The 13650-nt window shown below is 56.5% G+C and overlaps 3 protein-coding genes across 3 annotated transcripts; all 3 read right to left on the reverse strand.

The window, feature by feature from the left end:
- Positions 1-1880: 1880 nt before the first annotated feature.
- Positions 1881-2513, reverse strand: LOC121875519 (basic salivary proline-rich protein 2-like). The gene has a single exon (XM_042380084.1). The coding sequence runs from the start codon at positions 2511-2513 to the stop codon at positions 1881-1883; it is 633 nt and encodes a 210-aa protein (XP_042236018.1).
- A 3059-nt stretch (positions 2514-5572) lies between these two features.
- On the reverse strand, positions 5573-6659 carry LOC121875520 (basic salivary proline-rich protein 2-like). The gene is made up of 2 exons (XM_042380086.1): positions 6549-6659; positions 5573-6181 (listed from the first exon to the last, which is right to left on the reverse strand). Exons 1-2 carry the CDS (start codon positions 6657-6659, stop codon positions 5573-5575), a joined length of 720 nt encoding a protein of 239 aa, XP_042236020.1.
- A 5893-nt stretch (positions 6660-12552) lies between these two features.
- On the reverse strand, positions 12553-13185 carry LOC121875521 (basic salivary proline-rich protein 1-like). Its single transcript, XM_042380087.1, has one exon. It carries the CDS (start codon positions 13183-13185, stop codon positions 12553-12555), a length of 633 nt encoding a protein of 210 aa, XP_042236021.1.
- Positions 13186-13650: the final 465 nt, after the last annotated feature.

Below are 13650 nucleotides of genomic sequence, written 5' to 3' on the forward strand. Positions count from 1 at the left end.
AGTTAAGTAAGGATTTCTGGACGTATGCATGTACGTCACCACGACCAAAAGCTAGGGTTCCTGGGAGGGGGCGCCTCTGTAGGGCCCTGGGATCGCTGCTGCCCATACAAAGAGCCCTTGGGGCGCTGTGCCATCTCTTGACAGGCCTCTCAGGGTGTAACCAGTCCTGATAGGTCCACTGGAGATGCCGCTGCAGCTGGAGGTCCCTGGGGCGCCACCCTCGGAGAGCCACCAAAGACGCCACCACTGGGAGGCCCCTGGGGGCACCGTTACCCCTGGTGGTGCCCTGGGAGCGCCACCTCCTGAAATTCCCTTGGGGTGCTGTCCCCAAGTGGGCTCCCGAGACACAGCTCTGAGAGCCTCAGAGGGCTCCGCCGCCCCTGGGATAGCCTTGCGGCGAGGTCGCCCTTAGGAGGGTCCTTGGGCGCAACTGCCTCTGGAGGGCTTGTGACGGCACCACCATCATTGGTAAGGCCACTGGGGAACCACAGCTGACAGGGCCCCTGTAAGTCCCCTGGGAGCGCCAACAACCCTGAAAACACTAAAGCCGTTGCATATGGTAGGGCAAATGGAAGGCCCCGGAGAATCCAACTCTTGCAGCCAGGCCCGCATCACACCCTCGGAGAGCCCCTTAAGCCGTCGCATATGGTAGGGCAAATGGGAAGGCCCCAGGGGGAACTGTCACTTTAGGGACCCTTGGGGCAGCTGTTCATGCTCATTGAGAACAATGGGATATATGAATAGATACACCGCCCATTACATTTCCAGTATCATCGCATGAAAAACAATGTAAAGGACAAAAAATATCCAACAGGAAAACATAAATTAGGGTGTTGTGCTGACTGACTGTTCTTCTCTCCTATTGGCTGTTATTTGGTGGGCTTACATTTTATTCCACCAATCACAGTTCAGTAAGGGATTGCTGGGCGTATGCAATATATACGTCACCACGACCAAAAGCTATAGGGTTCCTGGGAGGGGGCGCCTCTGTTAGGGCCCCTGGGGCATTGCTGCGTCTAAGGAGAGCCCCTGGGGGCGCTGCTGCCCATACAATCAGCCCCTGGAGGCGTCGTTACCCCTTGACAGGCTTCTCTGGGTGTAACCAGTCCTGAGAGGTCCACTGAGGACGCCGCTGCAGCTGGGAGGGCCCCTGTGGGCGCCACCTCCCCTGGGAGAGCCCCTAAGTACGCCACCATCCTTGGGATGGCCCCTGGGGGCACTGTTACCCCTGGGTGGTGCCCTGGGAGCGCCGCTACCTCTGGAAATTCCCTGGGGGTGCCGTCCTCCCTAAGTGGGCTCCTGCAGACACAGTTTCCCCTGGGAGAGCCTCAGAGGGCTCCGTCGCCCCTGGGATAGCCTTGGCGGCGAGGTCGCCCTTAGGAGGGTCCCTTGGGGCGCAACCGCCTCTGGGAGGGTCTGTGACGGCGCTACCATCATTGGTAAGGCCACTGGGGGAACCACAGCCCTTGACAGGGCCCCTTGTAAGTCCCCTGGGAGCGCCAACACCCCTGGAAAAGCCACTAAAGCCGTCGCAGATGGTAGGGCAAATGGGAAGGCCCCAGGTAGAACTGTCACTGTAGGGACCCTGGGGGCAGCTGTTCATGCTCATTTAGAACAATGGGATATATGAATAGATACACCGCCCATTACATTTCCAGTATCATCGCATGAAAAACAATGTAAAGGAGAAAAAATATCCAACAGGAAAACATAAATTAGGGTGTTGTGCTGACTGACTGTTCTTCTCTCCTATTGGCTGTTATTTGGTGGGCTTACATTTTATTCCACCAATCACAGTTAAGTAAGGGATTGCTAGACGTATGCAATATGTACGACACCAGGACCAAAAGCTATAGGCTTCCTGGGAAAGGGCACCTCTGTTAGGGCCCCTGGGAGGGCCCGTGGGGCATCGCTGCTCCTAAAGAGAGACCCTGGGGCCGCTGCTGCCCATACAAAGAGCCCCTGGGGGCGTCGTTACCCCTTGACAGGCCTCTCAGGGTGTAACCAGTCCTGAGAGGTCCACTGAGGATGCCGCTGCAGCTGGGAGGACCCCTGTGGGCGCCACCTCCCCTGGGAGAGCCACTAAGTACGCCACCATCCTTGGGAGGGCCCCTGGGGGCACCATTACCCCTGGGTGGTCCCCTGGGAGCTCCGCTGCCTCTGGGAATTTCCCGGGAAGCGCCGTCACCCCTAAGTGAGCTCCTGAGGGAGCAGTTTCTCTTGGGAGGGCCCCGCAGGGCTCTGTCGCCCCTGGGATAGCCTTTGGAGCCAAGGTTGCCCTTAGGAGGGTCCCTGGGGGGGCAACGGCCTCTGGGAGGGTCTGTGGGGGCACCATCATCCTTGGTAGGGCCACTGGGGGCACCAGAAGTTCTGACAGGGCCCCTTGTAGGTCCCCTGGGAGCGTCTACACCCCTGGGAGAGCCCCTGAAGCCGTCGCATATGGTAGGGCAAATGGGAAGGCCCCAGGGTGAACTGTCACTGTAGGGAACCTGGGGGCAGCTGTTCACGCACATTTAGTACAATGGGATATAAGAATAGATACACCGCCCATTGCATTTCCAGTATCATCGCATGAAAAACAATGTAAAGGAGAATAAATATCCAACAGGAAAACATAAATTAGGGTGTTGTGCTGACTGACTGTTCTTCTCTCCTATTGGCTGTTATTTGGTGGGTTTACATTTTATTCCACCAATCACGGTTAAGTAAGAGATTGCTGGACGTATGCAATATGTACAACACCACGCCCAAAAGCTATAGGGTTCCTGGGAGAGGGCGCATCGCTGCACTTATGGAGAGCCCCTGGGGGCGCTGCTGCAAATACAAAGAGCCCTTGGGGGCGTCGTTGACCCTTGACAGGCGTATCAGGGTGTAACCAGTCCTGAGAGGTCCACTGAGGACGCCGCTGCAGCTAGAAGGGCCCCTGTGGGCGCCACAACCCCTGGGAGAGCTCCTAAGTACACCACCATCCTTGGGAGGGCCCCTGGGAGCACCATTGCACCAGAGGGGTACCCTGGGAGCGCCGCTACCTCTGGGAATTCCCCTGGGGGCGCCATCGCCCCTAAGTGGTCTCCTGAGGGTGCAGTTTCTCTTGGGAGGGCCCCGCAGGGCTCTGTCGCCCCTGGGATAGCCTTGGGAACCAAAAGTGCCCTTAGGAGGGTCCCGGGGGCGCAACCGCCTCTGGGAGGGTCTGTGGGGGCGCCATCATCCTTGGTAGGGCCACTGGGGGCACCAGAAGTTCTGACAGGGCCCCTTGCAGTTCCCCTGGCAGCGTCTACACCCCTGGGAGAGCCCCTCAAGCCGTCGCATATGGTAGGGCAAATGGGAAGGCCCCAGGTAGAACTGTCACTGTAGGGACCCTGGGGGCAGCTGTTCATGCTCATTTTAGAACAATGGGACAACAGACAGATACACCCATACATTTTCCCAGTAATAATAGCAGAAAAACAATGTAAGGAAATAAATATCCTTGGAAAACATAAATTAGGAGTCATTGTCATTTTGACTGACTGATGCTTCTCTCCTATTGGCTGACTATTTGGGTGGGTTTACATTTTATTCCACCAATCACAGTTAGGTAAGACACTAGGCGTGTATGCAATATGTACGTCACCACGACCAAAAGCTATAGGGTTCCTGGGAGGGGGCGCCTCTGGTAGGGCCCCTGGGGGCGCTGCTGCCCATACAAAGAGCCCCTGGGGGCGTCGTTACCCCTTGACAGGCCTCTCAGGGTGTAACCAGTCCTGATAGGTCCACTGAGGATGCCGCTGCAGCTGGGAGGTGCCCTGTGGGCGCCACCTCCCCTCGGAGAGCCACTAAGGACGCCACCATCCCTGGGAGGCCCCCTGGGGGCACCGTTACCCCTGGGTGGTGCCCTGGGAGCGCCGCTACCTCTGGAAATTCCCTTGGGGTGCCGTCCCCCCTAAGTGGGCTCCTGCAGACACAGATTCCCCTGGGAGAGCCTCAGAGGGCTCCGTCGCCCCTGGGATAGCCTTGGCGGCGAGGTCGCCCTTAGGAGGGTCCCTTGGGGCGCAACCGCCTCTGGGAGGGTCTGTGACGGCACCACCATCATTGGTAAGGCCACTGGGGGAACCACAGCCCCTGACAGGGCCCCTTGTAAGTCCCCTGGGAGCGCCAACAACCCTGGAAAAGCCACTAAAGCCGTCGCATATGGTAGGGCAAATGGGAAGGCCCCAGGTAGAACTGTCACTGTAGGGCCACTGGGGCACCAGAAGTTCTGACAGGGCCCCTTGCAGGTCCCCTGGCAGCGTCTACACCCTTGGGAGAGCCCCTCAAGCCGTCGCATATGGTAGGGCAAATGGGAAGGCCCCAGGTAGAACTGTCACTGCAGGGACCCTGGGGGCAGCTGTTCATGCTCATTTAGAACAATGGGATATATGAATAGATACACCGCCCATTGCATTTCCAGTATCATCGCAAGAAAAACAATGTAAAGGAGAATAAATATCCAACAGGAAAACATAAATTAGGGTGTTGTGCTGACTGACTGTTCTTCTCTCCTATTGGCTGTTATTTGGTGGGCTTACATTTTATTCCACCAATCACAGTTAAGTAAGGGATTGCTGGACGTATGCAATATGTACGTCACCACGACCAAAAGCTATAGGGTTCCTGGGAGGGGGCGCCTCTGTTAGGGCCCCTGGGACATTGCTGCGTCTAAGGAGAGCCCCTGGGGGCGCTGCTGCCCATACAATCAGCCCCTGAGGGCGCTGCTGCCCATACAATCAGCCACTGGGGGCGTCGTTACCCCTTGACAGGCTTCTCTGGGTGTAACCAGTCCTGAGAGGTCCACTGAGGATGCCGCTGCAGCTGGGAGGGCCCCTGTGGGCGCCACCTCCCCTGGGAGAGCCCCTAAGTACGCCACCATCCTTGGGAGGGCCCCTGGGGGCACCGTTACCCCTGGGTGGTCCCCTGGGAGCGCTGCTACCTCTGGAAATTCCCTGGGGGTGCCGTCCCCCCTAAGTGGGCTCCTACAGACACAGTTTCCCCTGGGAGAGCTTCAGAGGGCTCCGTCGCCCCTGGGATAGCCTTGGCGGCGAGGTCGCCCTTAGGAGGGTCCCTTGGGGCGCAACCGCCTCTGAGAGGGTCTGTGACGGCGCCACCATCATTGGTAAGGCCACTGTGGGAACCACAGCCCCTGACAGGGCCCCTTGTAAGTCCCCTGGGAGCGCCAACACCCCTGGAAAAGCCACTAAAGCCGTCGCAGATGGTAGGGCAAATGGGAAGGCCCCAGGTAGAACTGTCACTGTAGGGACCCTGGGGGCAGCTGTTCATGCACATTTAGAACAATGGGATATATGAATAGATACACCGCCCATTGCATTTCCAGTATCATCGCATGAAAAACAATGTAAAGGAGAATAAATATCCAACAGGAAAACATAAATTAGGGTGTTGTGCTGACTGACTGTTCTTCTCTCCTATTGGCTGTTATTTGGTGGGTTTACATTTTATTCCACCAATCACAGTTAAGTAAGGGATTTCTGGACGTATGCAATATGTACGACACCACGACCAAAAGCTATAGGGTTCATGGGAAAGGGCACGTCTGTTAGGGCCCCTGGGAGGGCCCCTGGGGCATCGCTGCTCCTAAAGAGAGCCCCTGGGGGCGCTGCTGCTCATACAAAGAGCCCCTGGGGGCGTCGTTACCCTTTGACAGGCCTCTCAGGGTGTAACCAGTCCTGAGAGGCCCACTGAGGATGCCGCTGCAGCTGGGAGGACCCCTGTGGGCGCCACCTCCCCTCGGAGAGCCACTAAGTATGCCACCATCCTTGGGAGGGCCCCTGGGGGCACCATTACCCCTGAGTGGTCCCCTGGGAGCGCCGCTGCCTCTGGGAATTCCCCTGGGAGCGCCGTCGCCCCTAAGTGGGCTACTGAGGGTGCAGTTTCCCCTGGGAGGGCCCCGGAGGGCTCCATCGCCCCTGGGACAGCCTTTGAAGGCGACGTCGCCCTTAGGAGGGTCCCTGGGGGCGCAACCGCCTCTGGGAGCGCCTGTGACGGCGCCACAATCATTGGTAGGGCCACTGGGGGCACCACAGCCCCTGACAGGGCCCCTTGTAGGTCCCCTGGGAGCATCTACACCCCTGGGATAGCCCCTGAAGCCGTCGGATATGGTAGGGCAAATGGGAAGGCCCCAGGGTGAACTGTCACTGTAGGGACCCTGGGGGCAGCTGTTCACGCACATTTAGTACAATGGGATATAAGAATAGTTACACCGCCCATTGCATTTCCAGTATCATCGCATGAAAAACAATGTAAAGGAGAATATATATCCAGCAGGAAAACATAAATTGCGGTGTTGTGCAGACTGACTGTTCTTCTCTCCTATTGGCTGCTATTTGGTGGACTTACATTTTATTCCACCAATCACGGTTAAGTAAGAGATTGCTGGACGTATGCAATATGTACGTCACCACGACCAGCTATAGGGTTCCTGGGAGGCGCCTCTGTTGGGCCCCTGGGGCATTGCTGCGTCTAGAGACCCGGGGCGCTGCTGCCCTTAATCAGCCCCTGGGGGCCGTCGTTACCTTGACAGGCTTCTCTGGGTGTAACCAGTCCTGAGAGGTCCACTGAGGACGCGCTGCAGCTGGGAGGGCCTGGGGTGCCACCTCCTGGGAGAGTCCTAAGTACGCCACCATCCTTGGGATGGCACCTGGGCCGTTACCCTAAGTGGGCTCCTGCAGACCCACAGTTTCCCTAGGAGGAGAGCCTCAGGGCTCCGTCGCCCCACAGGATAGCCTTGGCAGCCGAGTAGCCTTAGGAGAATCCTTGAGACACCAACCGCCTCTGGGAGTCTGTGACGGCGCTATCATCATTGATAAGACCACTGGGGGAACCACAGCTAATAGGGAGCCCTTATAGCAAGTCCTAGGGCGCCAACACCCTGGAAAAGAAGCCACTTTCAAGCCGTCGCAGATGGTAGGGCAAATGGGAAGGCCCCAGGGAGGACTGTCTGTCTACGGACCCTGGGGGCAGCTGTTCATGCACATTTAGAAAATGGGATATATGAATGAATACATGTACATTGCATTTTCGAGCAACCATCGCATGAAAAACAATGTAAGAGAGAATAAATATCCAACAGGAAACATAAATTAAAGGTGTTATGCTTTGACTGGCTGTTCTTCTCTCTATTAGCTGTTATTTGGTGGAAAACACATTTATTCACCAATCACAGTTCAATCAAAGGTGCTGGACGTATGCAATATATATGTCACCACGACCAAAAGCTTTGGGGTTCCTGGGAGGGCGCCTCTATTAGGGCCCCTGGGGCATTGCTGCTTAGGGAGGCCTGGGGCGCTGCTGCCTTCAATCAGCCCCTGGGGGTGTGTCGTTACCTCTTGACAGGCTTCTCTGGGTGTAACCAGTCCTGGGGAGTCCTGGGGAACCGCTGCAGCTGGGGAGGGCCCCTGTGAAACTCTTCACCTCCCCTGGGAGAGCTAAGTACGCCACCATCATTGGGGAGGGCTAAGTACCGTTACCCTGGGTAGTGCCCTGAGGCTGCCGCTACCTTTTCGGAAATACCCTGGGGTGCCGTCCCCTAAGTGAGCTCCTGCAGACACAGTTTTCCCCTGGGAGAGCCTCCAGGGCTCCGTCGTCCCTAGGATAGCCTTGGCAGCAAGGTCGTCCTTAGGAAGACATAGAGGCACAAACGCCTCTGGGGAGGGTCTGTGACGGCGCTACCATCATTGATACCAAAACCACTGGAGGAACCTGACTGACAGGGGCCCTTATAAGTCCCTGGGGCCTTAACACCCTGGAGAAAAGCCTAAAGCAAATCGCAGATGGTAGAACCAAATGGAAGAGGCCCCAGGTGGAGCTATCTGTACGGACCCAAGGCAGCTGTTCATGCACATTTAGGGCAATGGGGATATATGAATAGATACACCATATTTACATTTCAGTATCAACACAAGAAAAACAATATAAAGGAGAATAAATATCCAACAGAAAACATAAATTAGGGTGTTGTGCTTTGGCCGGCTGTTCTTCTCTCCCTGTGAAAGCTTATTTATTTGGTGGGCTTACATTTATTCCACCAATCACCCCGATTAAGTAAGGGATTGCTAGGCGTATGCAATATATGCGTCACCACAGCCAAGCTATAGGGGTTCTGGGAAGGGCACCTCTGTTAGGGCCTAGGAGGCCCGTGGGCATCCGCTGCTCTAAAAAGAGACCCTGGGGCCATGCTGCCCCGCACAAAGAGCCCTGGGGGCCGTCATTGCCCCTTGACAGAGCTCTCAGGGTGTAACCCGGTCCTGAGAGGTCCACTGAGGATGCCGCTGCAGCTGGGGCACCCTGTAATGCCACCTACCCTGGAGAGCCATAATTTTCACTGCATCAACTGGGAGGGCCTGGAAGTCACCATGCCCTGGGTGGTCCTGGGAGCTTCGCTGCCTCTGGGAATTTCAGGGGCGCCGTCGCCCCTAAGTGGGCTCCTGAGGGCAGTTTCTCTTGGGAGGGCCCCCTTAATCTGTCGCCCCTGGGATAGTCTTTGGAGCCAAAGGTTGCCCTTAGGAGGGAGTCCTGGGGGCAACGGCCTCTGGGAGGTCTGTGGGAGCACCATCATCCTTGAGTAGGGCCACTGGGGCACCAGAGTTCTGACAGGGCCTTGTGGGTCCTGGGAGCGTCTCTACACCCTGGAGAGCCCTGAAGCCGTCGCATGTAGTAGGAGGCAAATGGGAAGGCCCCAGGAGTGAACTGTCACTATGCAAGGGACCCTGGGGCAGCTGTTCATGCACATTTAGGAACAATGGGATATATGAATAGATACACCGCCCATTGCATTCCGAGTATCCTTCATGAAAACAATGTAAGGAGAATAAATATCAACTTAGGAAAACATAAATTAGAAAGTGTTGTGCTTTGACTGGCTGTTCTTCTCTCCTATTGGCTGTTGTTGGTGGGTTTGTTTTTTATTTCCCACCAATCACGGTTAAATGAAGTTATGGACATTATGCAATATGTACAACACCACGCCCAAAAGCTATAGGGTTCCTGGGAGAGGGCGCATCGCTGCATATGGAGAGCCCTAGGTGCTGCTGCCAAATAAAGAGCCCTTGGGGGCGTCGTTGACCCTTGACGGGCCTATCAGGAATTAGCCAACCGGTACAGAGATCCACTGAGGTGCCGCTGTAGCGCTAGAAAGAGGCCTGTAAAATCCTTACAACCCTGGGGAGAAACTCCTAAGTACACCACCATCCTTGGGAGGGCCTGGGGGTACCCGTGCACCAGAGGGGTACCTGGGAGCGCTACCTCTCGGAATTCCTGGGGGAGACGCCATCGCCCTAAGTGGTCTCTGAGGTGCAGTTTCTCTTGGGAGGCCACGGCAGACTCTGTCGCCCTAGGGATAGCCTTGGGAACCAGGGGGGGCCTTAGGGAGGGTCCCGGGGCGCAGCCGCCCCCTCTGGGAGGGGTCTGTGGGGGCACTTATGTCCTTGGTAGAGACCTGGGGCACCAGAATTTCTGACAGGGCCCTTGCAGTTCCCCTGGCAGCGTCTGCACCCCTGGGAGAGCCCTCAAGCCGTCGCATGTGGTAGGGCAAATGGGAAGCCCCAGGTCAGAACTTGTCACTGCAGGGACCCTCTAGGGGGCAGCTGTTCATGCTCATTTAGAACAATGGGATATATGAATGAATGCACAGCCCATGCATTTCCAGTATCATCCTTAAGAAAAACAATGTAAGGAGAATAAATATCCAACAGGAAAACATAAATTAAGTGTTGTGCTGACTGACTGTTCTTCTCTCCTATTGGCTGTTTTTGGTGGGCTTTACATTATATTCCACCAATCACAGTTCAGTAAGGGATTGCTGGACGTATGCAATATGTGCATCACCACGACCAAAAGCTATAGGGTTCTGGGAGGCGCCTCTGTTTGAGCTAGGGGCATTGCAGCTAAGGTGCCTGCCCAGTCTTTGCTAATCAGCCCCTGGGGGCGTCGTTACCTCTTGACAGGCTTCTCTGGGTGTAACCAGTCCTGAGAGGTCCACTGAGGATGCCGCTGCAGCTGGGAGGGCCTCTGTGGGTGCCACCTTCCCTGGGAGAGCCCCTAATACGCCACCATCCTTGGGTTAGCCCTTGGGGGCACCGATACTCCTGGGTGGTGCCCTGGGAGCGCCGCTACCTCTGGGAATTCCCCTGGGGGCGCCGTCGCCCCGAAGTGGGCTCCTGGGGGCGCAGTTTCCCCAGGGAGGGCCCCAGAGGGCTCCCTCGCCTCTGGGATAGAGTTTGGGGGCGAGGTAGCCCTTAGGAGGGTCCTTTGGGGAGCAACCGCCTCTGAGAGGGTCTGTGACGGCGCCACCATCCTTGGTAGGGCCACTGGGGGAACCACAGCCCCTGACAGGGCCCCTTGTAAGTACCCTGGGAGCACCAACTCCCCTCGGAGAGCCCCTGAAGCCGTCGCATATGGTAGGGCAAATGGGAAGGCCCCAGGGGGAACTGTCACTTTAGGGACCCTGAAGGCAGCTGTTCATGCTCATTTAGAACAATGGGATATATGAATAGATACACCGCCCATTGCATTTCCAGTATCATCGCATGAAAAACAATGTAAAGGAGAATAAATATCCAACAGGAAAACATAAATTAGGGTGTTGTGCTGACTGACTGTTCTTTTCTCCTATTGGCTGTTATTTGGTGGGCTTACATTTTATTCCACCAATCACAGTTCAGTAAGGGATTGCTGGACGTATGCAATATATACGTCACCACGACCAAAAGCTATAGGGTTCCTGGGAGGGGGCGCCTCTGTTAGGGCCCCTGGGGCATTGCTGCGTCTAAGGAGAGACCCGGGGGGCGCTGCTGCCCATACAATCAGCCCCTGGGGGCGTCGTTACCCCTTGACAGGCTTCTCTGGGTGTAACCAGTCCTGAGAGGTCCACTGAGGACGCCGCTGCAGCTGGGAGGGCCCCTGTGGGCGCCACCTCCCCTGGGAGAGTCCCTAAGTACGCCACCATCCTTGGGATGGCACCTGGGGGCACCGTTACCCCTGGGTGGTGCCCTGGGAGCGCCGCTACCTCTGGAAATTCCCTGGGGGTGCCGTCCTCCCTAAGTGGGCTCCTGCAGACACAGTTTCCCCTGGGAGAGCCTCAGAGGGCTCCGTCGCCCCTGGGATAGCCTTGGCGGCGAGGTAGCCCTTAGGAGGGTCCCTTGGGACGCAACCGCCTCTGGGAGGGTCTGTGACGGCGCTATCATCATTGATAAGGCCACTGGGGGAACCACAGCCCCTGACAGGGCCCCTTGTAAGTCCCCTAGGAGCGCCAACACCCCTGGAAAAGCCACTAAAGCCGTCGCAGATGGTAGGGCAAATGGGAAGGCCCCAGGGAGGACTGTCACTGTACGGACCCTGGGGGCAGCTGTTCATGCACATTTAGAACAATGGGATATATGAATAGATACACGGCCCATTGCATTTCCAGTATCATCGCAAGAAAAACAATGTAAAGGAGAATAAATATCCAACAGGAAAACATAAATTAGGGTGTTGTGCTGACTGACTGTTCTTCTCTCCTATTGGCTGTTATTTGGTGGGCTTACATTTTATTCCACCAATCACAGTTCAGTAAGGGATTGCTGGACGTATGCAATATATACGTCACCACGACCAAAAGCTTTAGGGTTCCTGGGAGGGGGCGCCTCTGTTAGGGCCCCTGGGGCATTGCTGCGTCTTAGGAGAGCCCCTGGGGGCGCTGCTGCCCATACAATTAGCCCCTGGGGGCGTCGTTACCTCTTGACAGGCTTCTCTGGGTGTAACCAGTCCTGAGAGGTCCACTGAGGACGCCGCTGCAGCTGGGAGGGCCCCTGTGGGCGCCACCTCCCCTGGGAGAGCCCCTAAGTACGCCACCATCCTTGGGAGGGCCCCTGGGGGCACCGTTACCCCTGGGTGGTGCCCTGGGAGCGCCGCTACCTTTGGAAATACCCTGGGGGTGCCGTCCCCCCTAAGTGGGCTCCTGCAGACACAGTTTCCCCTGGGAGAGCCTCAGAGGGCTCCGTCGTCCCTGGGATAGCCTTGGCGGCGAGGTCGCCCTTAGGAGGGTCCCTTGGGGCGCAAACGCCTCTGGAAGGGTCTGTGACGGCGCTACCATCATTGGTAAGGCCACTGGAGGAACCACAGCCCCTGACAGGGCCCCTTATAAGTCCCCTGGGAGCGCCAACACCCCTGGAAAAGCCACTAAAGCCGTCGCAGATGGTAGGGCAAATGGGAAGGCCCCAGGTAGAACTGTCACTGTACGGACCCAGAAGGCAGCTGTTCATGCACATTTAGAACAATGGGATATATGAATAGATACACCGCCCATTACATTTCCAGTATCAACGCAAGAAAAACAATGTAAAGGAGAATAAATATCCAACAGGAAAACATAAATTAGGGTGTTGTGCTGACTGACTGTTCTTCTCTCCTATTGGCTGTTATTTGGTGGGCTTACATTTTATTCCACCAATCACAGTTAAGTAAGGGATTGCTAGACGTATGCAATATGTACGTCACCACGACCAAAAGCTATAGGGTTCCTGGGAAAGGGCACCTCTGTTAGGGCCCCTGGGAGGGCCCGTGGGGCATCGCTGCTCCTAAAGAGAGACCCTGGGGCCGCTGCTGCCCATACAAAGAGCCCCTGGGGGCGTCGTTACCCCTTGACAGGCCTCTCAGGGTGTAACCAGTCCTGAGAGGTCCACTGAGGATGCCGCTGCAGCTGGGAGGACCCCTGTGGGCGCCACCTCCCCTGGGAGAGCCACTAAGTACACCACCATCCTTGGGAGGGCCCCTGGGGGCACCATTACCCCTGGGTGGTCCCCTGGGAGCGCCGCTGCCTCTGGGAATTTCCCGGGGAGCGCCGTCGCCCCTAAGTTGGCTCCTGAGGGAGCAGTTTCTCTTGGGAGGGCCCCGCAGGGCTCTGTCGCCCCTGGGATAGTCTTTGGAGCCAAGGTTGCCCTTAGGAGGGTCCCTGGGGGGGCAACGGCCTCTGGGAGGGTCTGTGGGGGCACCATCATCCTTGGTAGGGCCACTGGGGGCACCAGAAGTTCTGACAGGGCCCCTTGTAGGTCCCCTGGGAGCGTCTACACCTCTGGGAGAGCCCCTGAAGCCGTCGCATATGGTAGGGCAAATGGGAAGGCCCCAGGGTGAACTGTCACTGTAGGGACCCTGGGGGCAGCTGTTCATGCACATTTAGAACAATGGGATATATGAATAGATACACCGCCCATTGCATTTCCAGTATCATCGCATGAAAAACAATGTAAAGGAGAATAAATATCCAACAGGAAAACATAAATTAGGGTGTTGTGCTGACTGACTGTTCTTCTCTCCTATTGGCTGTTATTTGGTGGGTTTACATTTTATTCCACCAATCACGGTTAAGTAAGGGATTGCTGGACGTATGCAATATGTACAACACCACGCCCAAAAGCTATAGGGTTCCTGGGAGAGGGCGCATCGCTGCACTTATGGAGAGCCCCTGGGGGCGCTGCTGCAAATACAAAGAGCCCTTGGGGGCGTCGTTGACCCTTGACAGGCCTATCAGGGTGTAACCAGTCCTGAGAGGTCCACTGAGGACGCCGCTGTAGCTAGAAGGGCCCCTGTGGGCGCCACAACCCCTGGGAGAGCTCCTAAGTACACCACCATCCTTGGGAG

This window comes from Homarus americanus, unplaced genomic scaffold, assembly GCF_018991925.1.
Source record: "Homarus americanus isolate GMGI-L3 unplaced genomic scaffold, GMGI_Hamer_2.0 scaffold3976, whole genome shotgun sequence".
Lineage (NCBI taxonomy): Eukaryota > Metazoa > Arthropoda > Malacostraca > Decapoda > Nephropidae > Homarus > Homarus americanus.